This window comes from Lissotriton vulgaris, chromosome 10, assembly GCF_964263255.1.
Source record: "Lissotriton vulgaris chromosome 10, aLisVul1.2, whole genome shotgun sequence".
Taxonomy (NCBI): domain Eukaryota; kingdom Metazoa; phylum Chordata; class Amphibia; order Caudata; family Salamandridae; genus Lissotriton; species Lissotriton vulgaris.
The window spans coordinates 1,063,541,825-1,063,560,636 of NC_141698.1; the positions used below are offsets into that span (position 1 = coordinate 1,063,541,825).

At 46.7% G+C, this 18,812-nt stretch overlaps 1 protein-coding gene across 3 annotated transcripts in view; it reads right to left on the bottom strand.

Annotated features, from left to right (window-relative positions):
* The window catches only part of CMC1 (C-X9-C motif containing 1), a 317,771-nt gene that overhangs the window by 233,048 nt on the left and 65,911 nt on the right, over positions 1–18,812 (bottom strand). The window contains exons 2-3 of one of the 3 annotated variants that reach the window (XM_086942117.1): positions 17,421–17,583; positions 15,856–15,997 (exon numbers count right to left, since the gene is read on the bottom strand). In XM_086942117.1, coding sequence (XP_086798243.1) covers positions 15,856–15,895 — 40 coding nt within the window. In that variant the 5' untranslated portion in view covers positions 15,896–15,997; positions 17,421–17,583. The remainder of the gene's footprint in view (positions 1–15,855; positions 15,998–17,420; positions 17,584–18,812) is intronic. The other 2 variants (XM_086942118.1, XM_086942119.1) reach the window with 2 other exon arrangements.

Below are 18,812 nucleotides of genomic sequence, written 5' to 3' on the forward strand. Positions count from 1 at the left end.
GCAGTCTCAATGTTGACTCTCCACTGATTTGCTGAGCAAAGCCTCGCGTTAACATGCAAGCTTGGTTGCTGGCCAAGATAGTGTGTAATTGGCACAAGAACTACACAATGATTGGGAATTGTAGTTCAGGCGAGGTTTCTGTATTTAAACAACACGTAGTCAGTGTCAGAACTACAAAATAGATGGGATTTGTAGTTCGATTATGGCGCTTGATCCCTGTGTTGTTTAGATTACCCGAAGTGTGTTTAGTTGCAGAAGTGTGATATAACCATTTAGAATGATTTTGAATGAAAATGATATAAACGGATCAAGGGATTGAATTGTAACCTTACACCCCATATCTTATTTTGAGGCAACTCATCCTGTGATTTTTGTATGGCCAAATTTTTATCCTTTGTTACTAACTGGATTCAGGATGGTGACTGATGGTAAACTGACTTTTTAAAAATGGACCCTCTGGGTACTATGCTCTCGGTGTGGTGATTTATAGGGACATCCACGGGATATCTTCATTTAAACCCGTGATGTCGGTTTGGAGTTTATACACCCACCTTTGTTCTCTGTGGTGTAGAAATCTGCTGACGTCAGTGATATGTTTTGGGATCATAGGCTGTTCGAGCACAGTCCACTGGAGGTCTGTTGGTGCATGATGTGTCTCCAAGAAGTGTTTAGTCATACGAGTTGTTTGCTTGTTACAACGTATTGAGCTCTTGTGCTCAGATATCCTTGTCTTCACCTTCCTCGTGGTCATCCCCACATACCTTTTTCCACAAGGTCCTGATGAAGCAGACTGGTATCCTTGGAACCAACTTACACTGCAGAAACATGTCGACCTAGTTAAAATCGGAGTAGTTATTTGTTACCACTACTTGCACTGTTTTTTAACCTTGGGTGTGGGTAGGACTCTATTAAATTCTATTTTCCACTCCCACAACCCAATATTAATTTTTTCACTTATATTTGCCACATTGAGCACTTCATGCACTGCTTTATGTTAATTCTTTATACCCCCTGATACCTTCAATAAGTTTAAACCCACACACTTCATACTCCTTCACACTTTGATTAGGCTACACTCTACCTAATCCTAAGTGGTTCTTTCCACTTCCTTCGGGTGAAGGATCCCAAGTGATGTAGGGCGGTACAGGACGGGTATCTGATGGGAACACTTTTTCACCAAGGATACTTGGGATTTAGGAATTGTGCCCCTCTCTTACACATAGTCACATAGGTTGCTGCACTTTTTTGTTGACCCATTGTTGCACTTTGTTTGTTATATGAAAAGGTGCTGAAAATAGTCATAAGAGTTATGTTATGTTATGTTATGTTAATATTATTTATGCAGCGCGCAGCTGCCCCAGCAAAGGGGCGTCCTGGCGCTTGAACAAGTACCGAAACATAACACACACAAGGGAAGAAAACAGACAGCTAAGCAAGAACAGGAAACAAGAAAGTTTTAATTGCACGCCTGAAAGCGGACAGATTGTTCAGAGCTCGAATGTGCACCGGTAGAGAATTCCATAACCCAGCGGCAAGTACTCTGTAAGAGCGGCCACCCATCCTGCTGAGTTTTAAGCGGGGGCAGACCGCGAGATGAAGGGCCTCCGATCTCAAAGACCTCGAAGGAACATAGGGAATGAGTAAGTTAGCCAGTGCAGGCGGCGAGGAGAGCTTCAAAATTTTAAAGGCCAGACAGAGCGCCTTAAACTTAATTCTCTGCCTAACCGGTAGCCAGTGAAGGGCAGAGATAGTGCTGGAGGCCGAGCAGTGCCGGGGAAGGCCAACAATGGCCCGTGCCACATCATTCTGTACACTTTGTAGCCTAGATGCCTCTGCCTGGTTTACCCCCAGCATCAGCGCGCTACCGTAGTCCAGCCGAGACAGGATTGAGGCTTGGATCACGAGCTGGCGGGTGGGGGGGTCAAAAAATTTGAGAATTGGCCTTAATCCTCGCAGGATACCGTAGCAGGTGGCAGCAACTTTCTTCGTGTGACCCGTAAAGGTAAGAGCCGGATCCAGCCATACTCCTAAGTTCTTTACTTCTGAAGTAGGAATGGGGGTGACGCCCAGTTCTGGTGGCCACCACTGATCTCCCCAAAGCTCCGCATGTTTCCCCAAAACCATAACTTCAGTTTTTTTGGCATTTAGTTGTAAACAATTGGTTTTTAACCAATTTGCCACTGCCACAAGTCCTGCACGGAATCTGGGGGCATCCACTTCAGGGTCTCCACTAAGTGTCACCGCCAGCTGCGTATCGTCTGCATATGAGGTCATCGTCAAACCCCACTGTTTGACGATCGCAGCTATCGGTTTCACGTAGAGATTGAACAAAGTTGGACTTAATGAGGAGCCCTGTGGGACCCCCAGGTTCAGTGGGTGGAAGGAGGACTGGCAGGGTGGTATAGTCACCTTAAAGAAACGATCAGTAAGGAACGAGCGGAACCACTGAAGAGCAGTCCCTGCTACTCCAGCTTCCTCTAGGCGCTGAATCAGAATACGGTGAGACACCGTATCGAATGCGGCGCTCAGGTCTAATAAAAGGAGTGCCGCCGTCCGCCCGGAGTCAAGCACCAGATGCAGATGCTCGATCATGTAGAGCAAGGCGGTCTCGGTGCTGTGTCCAGGTCGAAAGCCATTCTGACTCGGATCTAAGATATGGTTATGAGCAAGATGGTCAGTCAAGATGGAATTGACATGAGCCTCTGTGACTTTGGCCGTCCAGGGGAGAAGAGATATGGGGCGATAGTTCTCAGGCAGAAGCGGGTCTGCGTTTGCCTTCTTTAATAGTGGGGTGACTACCGCCCGCTTCCATGCAGAGGGGACCGTTCCTGTAGACAACGACAGGTTGATCAGAGTGAGAATCGGGACTCGACACAAGGGGGAGAGCAGCTTAATTTGAGCTGGCTTCAGCGGATCCAGAGGGGAGCCAGATTTAATCCTGAGACTCAGTTTGTCAAAGGCCCCCATAGACAGCTCAGGGATGGAAGTCAGAGTCTCATAGTCCGAGAGACTCGGGTCCGCTGGCTCAGGATCAAACAGAGACAGGTCAAATCCCCGGTAGATAGCTTGCACTTTCTCCAAAAAGAAGGAGGCTAAACTCTCACAATGAGAGTCGGTGCAGATTTCTGCCGAAGTGGCTCTTTTATTCATAAGGTCTTTAAGGACCTTGAAAATTAATTTAGAGGGGTTGGTGCTAGTTTGGGATTCATGGGCATAGAATGCAGCCCGAGTTCTGCAGATTGCCCTGTGATAGGTCTTCAATTTGGCAAAATAAGAGGATTTCAGGTTGAGGTCATAGGACTTCCTCCATTCCCTCTCAGCTTTCCGGCAGAGTTTTTTAAGCTCGGCAAGAGAGTCATTATACCACGGACTGGGTGCCTTGGAATGCCATTTGGACCAGCGCATAGGTATAAGGGAAACAAGGGCATCCGAAATCCATTTGCAGAACAGGTCGTATCCCTGCTCCACATCCAAAGAAGGGCTTAAGGGTTTCCGCTCCAATATCTTGTAGAATTCCTCAAGTTTGAGCTTGTACCAATGTCTTTTGAGGATCAGCCTATCCACAGGTTTGAATGGCAGGTTATCAGTGGGACAAAAGACTTCCACCAGAAGGTGGTCGGTCCAGCCAACCGGGATCGGATTGGATACCTTCATCCTCTCCAAAGTGGAGAAGAAGGGATCGAGAATGTGTCCCCCTGTGTGAGTAGGATGCTTAACAAGTTGGACGAGTTGCAGTGCTTCAAGATCTGCAAGCAAAGTGTCTATGGCTATGGATGACATGCGATCAAAGTGAATGTTAAGGTCGCCAGTGATATTGAAGTTCGCAAAGCTGGGTGCTAAGGAACTAACCATGTCAGCAAGGGCGGTCTTGAAGGCTGTGTCATTGCCTGGAGGGCGATAGATAAGAATGCCACTCAACGTGAAATGATGACTAAAGGACACTTTAAAGAGAGCACTTTCACAGGCAGGCAACCCAAGGGCTTTCCATTCCGCGGGGAAGCCCGATTTTACCGCCATAGCTATGCCGCCTCCTCTTGTGGCACGATTCAATGTGTAAACCGTATATTCCGGAGGAAAGGTAAGATTGAGAATAGCGGCGTCCGAGTCCTGGAGCCAGGTTTCGGTAAAAAGAAGTAGATCGGGGGAGTCCTTTTCAATGAGGTCATGTATAAACTGGTGGTGTTTGACCAGTGACCTCACGTTCAGGTGCCAGATCCGAAGTACACGGGCCGCGATGTTATTGCTCGTGACCGGATTACTCCCTTCCAAAGATCGAATCCTGACCGGTCTGTCAAGGGACCAACCCCTGCAGCCACAAGTAAATGGCCTGGATAGGGGGTCTACAGGGTCGCATGAACCAGCATCGACCCTATTCCTAATTGATAGCAGTTCAGCCCGAGTATAGCTGATTGAAGGTATAGCAGGCATAATGGTAGACCAAACTTGTGCCCAGAGCCCTGCCGCGACTCGCGCCGCGACTCGCGCTTCCTCGTCGCCTGCCCGTCTGCGCTGACGGGCGCAGACGGGCAGGACTCTGGCACGACTCCGGCAGCGCGACGGCGTCCCTACTGCGCGGGGAGGAGCGACTTTAAGTAGGCGTCCCGCTCTGTTGTCAGCGCGCTAGAACGCTCAAAATGGCGCTCGCCGAAGTAGGATCCTTGTCCTGATCCAAGATGGCGCCCGCAAAACACCAGCCCCGGGAACCGGACCCGCCCAAATGGCGGTGAAACAACAAAATTATGTGCGGTAAGTGGGCTCCCTCCTAGCTGAATAAAAGCAGGGTAAAAGACTCTAAAATAAGGAAAAAACAAATAGCAAAACAGGGTATTTTAAAAGTAAGCGCGAGCGCAACAGCGGTCAGCGCAACAGCGGTCAGCGCAGCAGCGTGGTAGCAAGGTAGCTTGTTCAGGCTACCAAGGAAACTAAGATCGCCTTAAGTAGGCGTCCCGCGCTGTTGTCAGCGCGCTAGAACGCTCAAAATGGCGCTCGCCGAAGTAGGATCCTTGTCCTGATCCAAGATGGCGCCCGCAAAACACCAGCCCTGGGAACCGGACCCGCCCAAATGGCGGTGAAACAACAAAATTAAGTGCGGTAAGTGGGATCCCTCCTAGTTGAATAAAAGCAGGGTAAAAGACTCTAAAATAAGGAAAAAACAAATAGCAAAACAGGGTATTTTAAAAGTAAGCGCGAGCGCAACAGCGGTCAGCGCAGCAGCGTGGTAGCAAGGTAGCTTGTGACCAAGCACGTAATGGTACAGTACATTGTAAAAAAAAAAAAAACTTGTACACGCATTTTAATTCAAACATGTAAGTAGGGTGCACTCGACTATTAGGCAAAGAAAATCATACAGGGAATAGACAACCGAGGTAAGTAGGATTACTGAGTACCATAGGTGACAAAGAATGGGTAATATTTATCCAGACAAACCTTAAACATGTATGTACATGATTCAAATGAAGATTTTAGTGGAAGGGCAGTTCCATCAAAGGATGAAATTTATTACTATGCCGTTCCGAAAAATCGCTATAGTGCTTGGACTTCATTGTACAAAACTGTGCGTTTGATGCAAGCACTATCAGGTGATGCATTAAAAGCCTTCATCAATGGTCAGAGCACGTTCATCTGGTCACTTTCACAAACTAAGAGCAACCTGGATACCGATTCAAGATGAGGTGAATGAAAGCGGAAGCTAAAAAAAGGTTGGTGAAGGCACACTTCTAGGCGAGACTGAGAGTTTCATTTGGTGTAGATAGGCAGTAAAATCTTTTGGAACAATTGCTGTTTTACCAGGGGCTACAATCCATATAACGGCTTCAATTTAACATACTGTGACAAATCGGGCACCCGAATGAGCGATTTCCTCTCTTCGAGTGAATTAATAGGTACAATTTACGTACACACCCGTTGTTGTATCCATTTTTTTTATCAGATGTTGCACCAGTTTACAGATGGAAGAAATTTAAAACACTAAAATTGAGTAATTATCACATTTTCTGCTCAACTTGAAGTAGGTACTAAGTATAAAGACAGGAGTAAAAATCATTTGACAGTATTTTCAGTCGCCGCCGGCAAGACGGGGGTGGCGGAAGGGAGGGTGTTTGTTCTCACGGCGGGGAGCGGGACAGTAATGTAAAATAAACTTAAAAACATACCTTACTCCCACTGCTTCCTCTGGGTCACGCGCCACAGACTCAGCTCCTGCTGCTCCCGGCAGGGCACGCATGTACTAGGCAGCCTCCCTCCCCCTCCCCTATGCAAATCACAACGCTGCCATGGCAGCGTTGTGATTGGTGCGGCACAACGGCCCTGTAGGCCAGGGAGCCATTTTCTCTATGTAGTCTGCATGCATCCTACATAGGGAAGAAGAGAGAGATCGCAACTGCGCATAAATGGTTTGGTCAGCCCTGGGGACGAACAAATAGTCAGCACCCAAGACAGTGGGCTAGCCACGCCTTCCCTGCACTCGAGCAGGAACGCCTACCTGCCCCCGCTCCTCCAACCCTCCAACCAGGCGCTTCTGCTTTCTCACCTTGCGAGAAGCAGAAACATGAAATGGTAGTTTTACCATTTCATGTTTCTGTTTCTCGCACTGCTAGAAAGCAGTGGGTGACGCCCCCATGCCCAATGGAGGAGCTGCCACTGAAATGGCGGATTACAGGGAATGATGGAAGGTACCAGGGCTTTTGTTATGAGGGAGGCTCTGCTCTCCCATGTGTGAGCTGATGGAACCATTAAACTGGTAAAAATGGAAGGGTTTTTGCCTTCAGAGGGACTTGGATTCCTTTGGGGCAGTTGGTGTCTACATTCTGATTTTTTTGGCTGGTATAGCCTCTGAAGGCCTGCTTACATGTCTGTAAACACATTTTGGTTAGCCATTTTTGCAGGACGCTTTTTCATCAAATGGCATCCAGTGGGGGATGATCTCCTAGTTGGTAGACTGTTGAGGGGCCTTTCTCTACTGCTAGAACCAAATTACTCCTCCATTTGGAACATGAACAAGGTGTTGAAATTTCTCTCATGGTGGAACAATATGTAACTCTCCAGAAAAGAGCTGTCAGGAAAACTCGCAATGTTTCTACGCTTAGTTTCCTGCAGACGTGTTTCAGACGTCGGAGCTCTGGGTGTAACACAGTTTTTACCCTTGATGGGGTTACCTTTCATAGTTCCAGAAGAACAGAATGTAATTCCAAGATAGTGTCATATTTTTCCTTACAGGATATACTGTGTGTAGTGAGATGTATCAAGGCACATGAGAGCATGATGGGAGATTTTCATTCACTGGAGAATGTCAGTTACTCTTCGCCCTTTGTAAGCCCCATCAGGTGTTTTTTTTTGCCTCAATGTGCAATAGGAGTACGATGGGTCATGCAGGAGGCTGGAACTGACAGAAAAATGCTTGGTGTACATTCAGTAAGGGGCCCAATGGCTATCTGCTTTCTATAGGTCTCCAGAAGTGATGCCAGCTTTCTTTCCTTGTTCTTATGAGGTAAAATTGCTTCACTTGTATATAAAAAGAGTTTTTGTAATCTATGTGGGCACCTCCATCTCCTTTGGAAAAATTAGATCATTTGTTCATCACTGTTGGGTTGCCCCGTCAAGGTCGGAAAGCTTCACCAAAGACTAAAAGACGAAGGATTATATCTACTATTAAATTTGTTTAGTCACTACAAGATGTTCTTCTCCCTGAAGGGATTCACATTTGTTCAACAAGAGGTATGGTTACCTCTTCGGAAGAGACTGGCGGTGTTTCTCTGAAAGAGATATGTAAAGCTGGTACTTCGGCCTCTCATCACACATTTGTTAATTATCGTTTGCGAGGGATATTGTCTGATAATTACAGTTTCAGTTGAGGGGTTTTGAATTTGGTTAAAACCCGAAGTACATCTTTGTTTTGTCATAATAATGACTGTAATATTTCATGTCTTTTCGGTCACAAATCATGCATTAAAATGTTGCATGTTGTTCACTCCAGTTAAATTTCTGTTGAATGCTTCTTATCTTTGTTATACCGCACTAAGGGCCAGATGTAGGTAAATCTGATTTACCGACTTTTAAATACCGAGTCATACCGATTCGGTATTTAAAAGTCGGTAAATTGGAAGGAGGCAGATGTAGGTAAAAAATTACCGAATCTGTAAGAGTCGGTATTTACCGAATCTGTAAATACCGATTCTGTATTTCCCATTGATTCCTATGGGCCTTGAAGCCCATAGGAATCAATGTGAAATACAGATTCGGTATTTACAAAATCGGTAAATACCGAATCCTGCAAGGGTGCAGGGGGTGTCACTTTGACACCCTCTAGCGCCCCAATTCTGGACTTGTGTGCAATGTGGCACACAGACATGCCCTAAGGGCATGTCTGTGTGTCACATTGCACAGGTGTGCATGCACAGATGTGCATGCACACCTGAATTCGGTATTTTACCACCCAATAGGATTGGGTGGTAAAATACCGATTTTGAAGGGCCTGTGGCACTCTTAGGAGTGCCACCTACATGTGGTTTTTCCGATTCTGTAAATATACCGATTCGGTATTTTACCGATTCTGTAAATTTACCGATTCGGTAACTTTACAGAATCGGTAAAATATAGGCCCCCTACATCTGGAAACCCCAATACCGGTCGGTAACGGCCGAATTCGGCCGTTACCGACCGGTATTAGGGCTCCTACATCTGGCCCCAAGTAATGACTCAGTAAAGGGATGCAAAGGGAATGCCCCAATTACTTCCCCTTAATCTTCCTTATTATTACTCCTACTGTCCCAGTCATTACGCCAAACCCTCCCATAATATCTTGGTCTTCAACAGATTCCTGTTAATGATTGAAGGGTGCTAGGAATGCCAGCCTTCTATTGGCACCAGGTCAGGGTAAGCGGGGCTTGTACTGACAGCATTTTTGTAAGCTTTCCGGTCTGCGGAGATGGAATCTCCCTCATGAAGTAATGACTGGGAGAAGGACAAGTAGGGAGGACGTCATACCCCTGATTTCTTTATCATAATTCATGGATCTGACATAATTTCCAAACATTATGGATTTCATCCAATGGGCAGCCTAGTCTTTGACACCAAATAATTAGGCTTTAAGTGTAACAAAGTATTCAGGTGAAAGCCATAGTCCACAGCGCTGAGCTTCAAAACCTGGGCATTCCAAATGCAATCAGGGTTTATTGAAAACTGTACAGTGCAGATGATAGCTTTAAACTATTTCCTTGCTTATCAGTGTAGACAACCAGACTGTTCAGTCCTGTATTTACCCAATTATTGTAAAGAAACCCTAATGATTGATAAAAAGCATCTTTCTTAGGAACATCTTAATAAAATAAACATGAACTATAAAAATACTAAAAGGCAAAATGTGTACTATGGTCCAATAAAAAAACGCTTTGGAATTCTGGTGGCATTTTTAAAGGACTTTTGGTCTTATGAATTTTGTTATTTTGCCACCAGAAGCTCTCAATGTTATTATTGAGCCATAAGTGCAACAGGTTCTCTTAAAAATGTTTGTTTGGAGGTAGCCTGGTTCAGAATGTATACATTTATTATATCTTAACTATATTGTTGTCTGGTTACAGTTTTTGGATCCACCAGATATCTTTCTCTGAGGAAATCCTTGCAACGTAGGTCAGACAACCAGGTAGGAACCAAGACATGGCTAATTTGTTATAGAAAACAATCTTCCTTTCTGCACAAGAATGTTAGGGCCTTTTTTCGGAACTTATTCAAAGTTCATATCAAGACTGAGACCTCTCGCCCATGGCTTAACAATGCAAAACTTTACAATCCTCCCAATTCCATAAATATGCAGAAGGACTTGGTATTTATTTCCTTTGACTAACAGAACATACTATGGAATGTTTGATCAAGAACAAGTAGTACATACGACAGAATGCTGAAGGCAATTAAATACCAAGCACAGCTATTCCCGGACATAAATGTTAACTTCAAATGTGCACATGTTATTTCCTAAATAACATAGCTATTCATATTTCTAAAATTTTAACCTGTTGTTCCGGTTTCAGGAAAATGGGACCTGGGCAGAAGCTACAGGATTTCCCACTTCTGAGGTCCCTGTGAATTGTGCTGCATTCGATTTCTGCTGCTGATTTGATATAAGATATTTAGGAGAGAGTGAAGTTACTTACCTTCGATAACGATATATCTGTAAGAAACATAAGCTAGTTATAGATTCCTTATCTTAGAATTACCCCCAGGCGTCATAATCGACCTGGAAAGTTTTTCGTCAGCAGTACCTCAGCTCGTGGGAAGGTGGCGGTGGTCAGCTCTGCGTCCGTCGTTGGCTTGTCTTGCCGGGATGACGCCGCAGTAGCTACTTGGACGCCGCCCTCACGCGCTGACCTCAGTTCCCTACACGACTTTCCGTGCCAGAAACGCAGAGCCATGCAAGACACTGACCATTGGTGCACAAAACTAGGGCCCTGAAAGGATATCCGTTTTGGGTCGAGACTAACCCTGGGCGAAGTACTATGCTACGCTCGCGTAGTTTGCGAAGTTTGCGCAAATTGCACGTCGCACAGTGCAAACACACGTAGCGGTCATTTATTGCTTGCTCACGGTCCTCAACGTCAAGTTGCGACCACGAGCGAGCAAAATGACATCCCGGCGAGACTATTTCCTCGTTCGCGATCAGCAACATCAAGTTTCCAATCACGACTATGGTAAATAAACCTCCTGGCGAGATTCTCAACATGGGGAGGTCAGTTTTCTCAATGAGAGTGGTTGCGTATGCCCGGGACCGCTTACGATGAAAAACTCCTAGTCAGCGTTGAGAAAGCTGCAGCTCGAGTAGAAATCTACTCAAGCAGCAGAAAACGACCACTTGCGCTGTGCAAGATGCGGTTTGCACTGACTGTCAGTGCGGACAAGCATCCGGCACTGTGCAATCAGTGCGAACAGCATTTTGCACAGTGCACTACGCAGTTCGCATAGCTCGCGTAGTGCGAAGTGCACTTCGTGTAGCACTACTACGCGAACTACGGCCAGGGTTAGTCGAGACGGTGGAGCCTCTCTTCCTCTTTGGAAGGATGCAGAGGCGGGAAGAAGGTGGGCAAAGTGATGGTCTGCCGAATGTGAAAGGCAGTGACAACCTTTGGCAAAAAGGATGGACGGGTTCTGAGGACAACTTTGTCCGGATGCACAGAGAGAAAAGGAGGCTTCAAAGAAAGAGCCTGGAGTTCACTCGCCTGGCAGAAGTGATGGACACCTGGAAAGCAGTTTTGAGAGTTAAAAGCCTCAAAGGACAGTTGTAAAGTGGCTCAATGGGAGCGCACATCAAATAAGTTAAGACTAGATTCAAGTCCCACTGAGGCATAACGAAAGGAATAGGAGGAAATAGATGAGTTATGCCTTTCTCTTGATTAACAACGGGAGGACTTGAAAAGAGAAGGCTGATCTGGAAGCAGAAGGAAGGCAGAAATTGCAGAGAGATAGCCGTTAATAGTGCCCAGAGCAGAGCCCTGCTGGGCCAAAGAAAGAAGGTACAAAAGAACCTCAGAAAGAGGGGCAGAGGGAGGATCCATAGCCTTTGCTGTGCACCATAACACAAATTTTTTCCACCGCCAGGCGTATACCGTCTTAGTGGAGGGACGCCTGGCTGTCTAGATTGCATCGCAAATTTCAGGAGGTAGGTCAAACAACGTCAACTGCCGCCGCTCAATCTCCACGCAAGGAGGTGGAGGCTGGACAGGTTCGGGTGGAGGACCGTCCCCTGCTACAGCGACAGAGGATCCTCCCAAAGAGGCAGTCGGATCGGAAGATCAATGGCAATGTTGAGCAGCTCAGGATACCAGACTCTCTTTGGTGGTGAATAGATCTAACCAAGGCTCTCCCCACTGTTGAGCGAGACCTTGCACCACCTCCGAGTGAAGACGCCATTAGTGATCCATCATGCACCTGCGGCTGAGTTTGTCCGACCTGGCATTCAGAGAACCTGTCCGGTGTTGAACGACCAGGGATATGCCCTGATGTCCCAGCCATGTCCAGAGGCGGGGGGCCATCTAACATAGGGTCCATGACCCCACCCGCCCTGTTTTGTGCAGTACCACATGGCGATGGTGTTGTCCGTGAACACCTGCACTACTCTTCCCCGGACAGAGGGAAGCAATGCCTTCAGTGCAAGACGAATTGCCCAATGCTGCAGAAGGTTGATGTGGAGCCCAGACTCCGCCGGAGACCAGAGGCCTCTGATCTCCACCTCTCCCATGTGGCCGCCCCATCCCGGAAGGGATGCGTCCATCACCACAGTGTGGTCTGGTTGGGGAAGGGAGACTGATCTGCCATTGACCCAATCCTGGTTTGTGAGCCACCACTGCAGTTGTCGAGCAGTGCCCTCCGAGATCTGGACGTAATCAGGCAGATTCCTCTGATGCTGCGCCCACTGGAACTTCAAGTCCCACTGCAGAGCCCGCATATGCCACCTGGCATGATTGACTAGCAGAATGCAGGAGGCCATGAGGCCCAGCAGCCTCAGAGTCAGTCTGACCGAAACCCGGGATAGAGGCTGAAAGATCAGATTCATAGACTGAATATCCCGGACTGCGTCATGTCTAGAACTGCTCCGATGAAGAGGAGCTTCTGAGAGGAAAACAGATGTGACTTCTGCACATTGATGGAGAACCCCAGCGAATGCAGGTCGGCCGTAGTCTGGAGGTGGGAAAACGACTGCTTGAGTCGAGCCCGCTTCCAATAGCCAGTCATCGAGATAGGGGAAGACTGAAAACCGTGATCTGCGCAGATGAGCTACGACCACCGCCATCACTTTCTGGAACACCGAGTGGCCCTGGTAAGGGCAAAGGGGAGCACGGTAAGTTGAAAATCCTCGTGGCCTACTGTGAACCGTAGGTAACGCCGGTGTGCCGGCAGGACAGGGATGTGAAAATAGGCGTCCTGCAAGTTCAATGCTACCATCAAGTCTTCCGGGTCAAGGGCAGACCAGACCGGAGTAAGCGTCAACATTTTGAACTTCTCCTCCCAGAGGAAGCGGTTGACTTCCCTGAGATCCAAAATAGGACGCAAGCCCTTGTCCTTCTAGGGGACCAGAAAGTAGTGGGAGTAACAACCACAGCCTACTTCTGGGACAGGATTGCGCTTGATGGCTCCATTGCCCAAGAGAGCTGTAACTTCCACCTGGAGAAGGGCCAGATGATCCTCCGACATGCGGTGGTACCGTAGTGGCATGGCTGGAGGGGAAGTCTCGAAGGGGGGGAGTAGCCCCTTCGGACTATTTGCAAAACCCACCTGTCCGACGTGATGGTTCGCCAGTGGGGGAGGTGATGGCAAATCCTGCCACCCACTGGCATTTGATGGGCCTGAAAGGTTAGACTAGGAGGGTTTGGAGACTGCTGCAGAGGGGAGGTTGGTGGACTGGCCTGTCCGCTGGCCCCCGGAACCACGACAGTTGTTCCCACGTCCCCAGCCACACGAAGGTTGGGTAGCTTGCTGCGGCCTGTGGCTCTGGGCGGGATGTAGAGGGGCACCCCTTATGGGTCGACTGCCGACGAACGAGGTAGTGGTGCAGGAGGAAGCGGCGCCGGTGGAGGCGTAATGAGGTCAACCTGCGCAGATTCGAATCCAGGCCTGAGGCGCCAGCGGGGAAGACCTAGGTCCCCCAACCGAGTCGGCGGAGCTTAAAGGCAAGCCGGTGGGTTCGGGCCACCCAAACATGGCGTGCATCGCCTCGTAGAACTTACAAAGCTGGACGGGAGTCGCTCCGGGTCCCGGAAAGGGAGGGAAACACGGAGTTGACTCTACAGGCTCCGTGCGCGGAACCGTGAGAGGGGCACCACCCGTGTCCCTCGTTGGGTCAGCCGACCGACAAGGAGAAGTCGAAGAGTGACGATGCTTCTTCGACTTCTTCTTATGCTTCGACTTACCCAAACCTGAGTGCAAAGACTTTGAAGACTTGGAACCGGAATGATGGTGGCTCTGGGACCGGTCCCTCGACCTTCCTTTGTGACCGGGACCTCCAATAGCGCGGAGTCGACTGCCTGTGTTGAAGCAGCTTTCGGGACTGCTCGCGCAAAGCCTTCGGCGCCATTGACCGGCAGTCGGAGCACGACTTGGGGTCGTGGGTGTGCTCCAGGCAAAAAAAAAAACATGCGGTGCGTATCTGTCACCGACCTCATTCGATGATAGGAACCGCAGGGCTTGAAGCCGGGCATCCCTCGTGCAGCTTAGGAGTCGAAGACTCGAAAAAGAAGTCGACAAAAGTCGAGAAAACGTTAGTCAAAAAATGACTAGGGTACCACTTTTCAGGGATCTGCAAAGGCTGGCGCTGAAAAAGAAAGAACTGACGTCAGCGCGCGAGGCCGGCGTCTAAGTAGCTACCGCGACATCATCCCGGCGACACGATGCCAACAACAGACGCTGAGCCGACTGACACCACCTACCGAAGTGCGGAGGTACTGCTGACGAAAAACTGTCTGGATCCAGTATGACGCCTGGGGGTACTGCTAAGGTAAGGAATCTATAACTAACTTGTTTCTTTCAGATATGGTCCCATACAAAAGGACAGATGTTTACAAGTCAAGACCGTTATGCCTGGATTTTAAACTTTCTAGGGGCAACACTTTCTATTTCAGTACTCCAAGTTTGTGACATTTCGCTTCCTTCAGCTGCACACAATTGGTTGCTACTGGGGTTGTTAACTGCCAGATTTCCTAAGTTGAATGTTGGATACCTTTAAGGTTCTATTTTCTTTTGGAAATGTGGTGGAAGGGTGTTATTCTTTGAGGGCTACTGATATGATTTTGGGGGAACGGAGTGCGCTGCAAGAATTTTGTTCTGGACATTGTGTACTATTCTGGAGTTAAATAGCCAGTCTAGTGACCCCTGATAGGGACTCTTGATTAGGGAGTCTGTTCTGTTGCTCATCTGGTGGCCAAAGAGTCTAAGTAACTGCCCTTGTTCCTAAGCCTGCAGTGAAGAACCTGGGGGTCTGGATGGACGCTTCACTTAATTTTCAGACTCAAACCAAAAAGGTGGCGGGAACCTGTTTAGGTCTGTTGCACGGTCTTAAACCCATTCTGGGCTTCTTTGATACCCCGACGAGGAAGATCATTATCCAGGCTCTGATCATGTCAAGACTCGACTGTGCCAGGTCATTGTATCTGGGAGCCAATAAGTCAGAAATACAAAGGCTACAGGGAGTCCAGAATGCAGCCGCAAGATCCCTCTTCGGTCTGCGCAGAACCAGCTCATTGACTAGCGCCTTTTGCCGTCTCCACTGGCTGCCTGTGGCCAGGCGAATCGAGTTTAAGGCATGGTGTATAGCCTATAAAATCCTGAAATTGGCATCTCCGCAAATCTTGACCGACCTACTTTTACCCTACACCCCCACACGATTGCTTCCTTCTATTGGATAATGCCTGGTAGTGATCCCCCGCATGAGAAGGGTTCGTGCCGGAAGTCGTTCCTTTCGGCACAGAGCTGCCATCCTTTGGAATTCCTTGCCGGCCCACATTTGGGGGCTCTCTAACTACCTTCAATTAAGGATAGCCATTTAAAAAAAAAATCCCCTCTATGTAGGCCTTCCTGTGCCTTCCGTGCGTGGCCATTTTCCTGCTGTTCAGCGCCGGGACGCCTCTTTGCTGGGGCAGCTGTCGCGCTTTATAAACTCTTTACATTTACATTTTGCATTTACATGTTGTGAAAGGGTCTTTATGTAAGTATACTGTCTCTGGAATGCTTACGTTTACAGAACTTTTTTTAACTTACAATTTTGTTATTGTGTTTTGTATACAACAGTGACCTAAAAAAAAGGTAGTCTTTTTTTTTTTTTAAATCATTTCACTGGTTTGCTATGTATACATTTACCTGTTCACCAGTTATACTTACTGTATTCTGGTGTGGGTTGGTCCCCTCTCTGGTCTCCCATTTTAGCAGTAGTATATGTGCCCGTAGCCTGCAATAGCTTTCCAAGATCGATTAGGCTTGATTCTTCTTTGTCGTTTATGGATCGTCTTTACTTGTAGTTACGCTGCAGGGTGAAGAAGAAGTATAGTTATGGTTTGGTGTATAGTTATGGTTTATTGTATTTAATTATTCACAATTTACATACAAGGGTGTAAAGTTTCAGAGTGTTGGTTTCCATTGCATTATTCATTCCTTTACCAAATTCCATTTTATCCTATTCCTTTGTTGGTATACCATTCATCGTGTGTATTTGCTAAAACAGGTTTTATTTTAAACTGAATACTTAACTTCCTACTTTCGTCAGGTTATTGACATTTGAGTGTTATTATGATTCTTGTTGTTCGAGGGTACTTGTATAGGTTAATAACAATGGGATGCTAAAAGACATACTTGTTCGTTTACATGTTAAACTATTTGTTTTTTCTGGTTTTTGGACTCTGGCAACTCTTCTTCTGCCACATTAGATATTACTGACCATAGCACTCAAAGTCAAAATAAACATTTCTGAATAGTGAAAATGCACGTGTTGTAGTAATGTATATGAATGACATGCCCATGTACTCACTATACACTCACAACATGGATGTGTGAATTGAAGATGTGATTTGAGCTTAGTCTCAAATAAGGATTGATATCTCGAAGGAGATAATGGGATTGGTGACAGCGCACAAACGACAAAGAGGAAATTCACGATGAGCAAGGGATGAAAGGTGTGAATTGGCTACAAAAAAATAGAAAACTGAACTAAAGGAAAATTTTTAACATAAGGCACAGTCTTGGGATTCAAAATGCGGGGTGGAAATTAAAAAAAAGGTGAGTGTAAAACAACAATATTATGCATAAAAAATAAATCCCAATCTCTCATAGACCACATCCAATTTTCTCAATCTGAGCTGGACTTTCCAAACTGGCCTGCATTCGATAACGCACCAGGCTCCTGCTCCACTTTATATTCAGAAGCAGGGTTGCCAGCAGAGCTCCCCGATGACTCTTCCATTGGATGGGAGGATGGGGCATACAAGAGATTGATGGTGGGATAAAGAAACACATTAGAGGAGAGGTGGGCTACTGTTGCGTCCTAAGATGGCATAAGGCATGTTATCTTCGTCTGCAGGTCAGTGAGGGTTGCATGCCCAACTTTTCGTGGAGAGCTGTGCCAAATCATCCCAATGGTCTCCTCTGAAGATCAGAAATTGACCTGGTAATGCCAGAGACAATACCCACAATAACTTGCACCAGATGTTGCTAGTATCATTAATCCTTCATTAATTGGAGAAGTGAGATGTATTTGGAAGGCAGCTGGGACAATGAAAACAGCAGGTTATTTCCAACAATGTGATGCACACGCTGGTAAGATGACAGTAAATATGGTGGACGAAAAGGGGTACACTGTCCTCCCCAACTGTAGTCTGCAGGCCCCATGTGAACCCTTTTTCTCCTCCTACGCTTCTTCCCTATCAAAGTTTTCTGAACCTTCATTTGCTCACCCACTTTGCCAGTTTCTAGGGAGTCATTTATATCTTCATAAATGGACCTCCTGGCAGGATCATTGCTCCACCTCCTCGTCCTCCTCCAATGTTGTGGCCTTTCTCAAGGATTAGTATTTCTGCAAGATGGCTTGTGTTATGGTTGGCACCCCACTATTACTTCCTGTAAAAAACACAAACATAATGAGGCAGGTCATTCTAACGTGGACTTCGTGCCAACATGCAAATCGGACACTGCAACAATCTCCTCACTTAGAATCCAGCATGCATCATAAGCAGTGTGGTCTGTATACACAACTACTCCCATCAAGTCTAACTGTGCTACAAAAGTCACATTTAGTGACGCACACGCTAGAACATTTGCCAAGTTTTATGTGTCCATAACTTGAACTAGTGCACGTTACTGTAGCAAATAGCACTGACATCCTTCGGATTAAGTGCCAGTTGGCTCTATAAAAACTGTCTTAATGTGAAACTGGATGTCTGAATGTCGGTCTGCTAAGGCACTTTTAGTATTCAACATGAGGTGCAAGGTACGTGGGTCTTCTGTCACTTGGGGCACATCTATACATTTCCATATGCCTACCTACTGTCATTGATCATACACACTCACTCATTCGTGGCATGGGCTTCAAATAATAAGAAATGCTGTTCTTGATTAACTTAAAACAAACATGTATGTCATGGGATCACACCACATAGATTGATTGTCACCACCAATATCCAGTTCATGCCAACTGGAACTAGTACTGATACAAGATACATTGGCAGCAGACTAGGACTGCACACAGTTGAGTGTCAACACAATGCACCTTAGTCATGTGTGACTACCAGACATCATGAACTATGCCCGTTCACCTTGCAGATACCTTGCAACATTGATTCCTGAAGGGCAGTAAGCTGTGACGCTCCTGGAAGAGAATATCACTGCAGTCACTGTAGATATAGACAATTATCTGCAGGAAGCAAAAGTTGTTAAGGCTATAAATGTCATAAGAACTGCGTCTTTTGAGAGGATGAACATGATATCGAGGAGGTTCGTGGCCTTCCAATGACAATGTCTTGGGAGGTAAGCAGTCACCATATGGGCTCTCCACATTGACAAAAAGGAAAACGCAAAGAGTTTATATTTAGCAGGTCATGATTGATCTCATTACATAAAGTGCTTCTGTAGCTTAGACATAATTGCACATGTTTTTTATTCATACTCGCACCCTTTTCCAGTCGTTCTAAACCTATAGGTCTTTCTGGCCTTCAGAGCTCAACCAGTTCCCAATGCATACTCTGAGGACTGTATCTGAGCAACTCTCAAAACACCCATGAAGCTACCAGTCAAGTAAAATTGGCAAATCAAGTTCATAAGACTTTTCAAGGGCTACGTTAATAAGCACA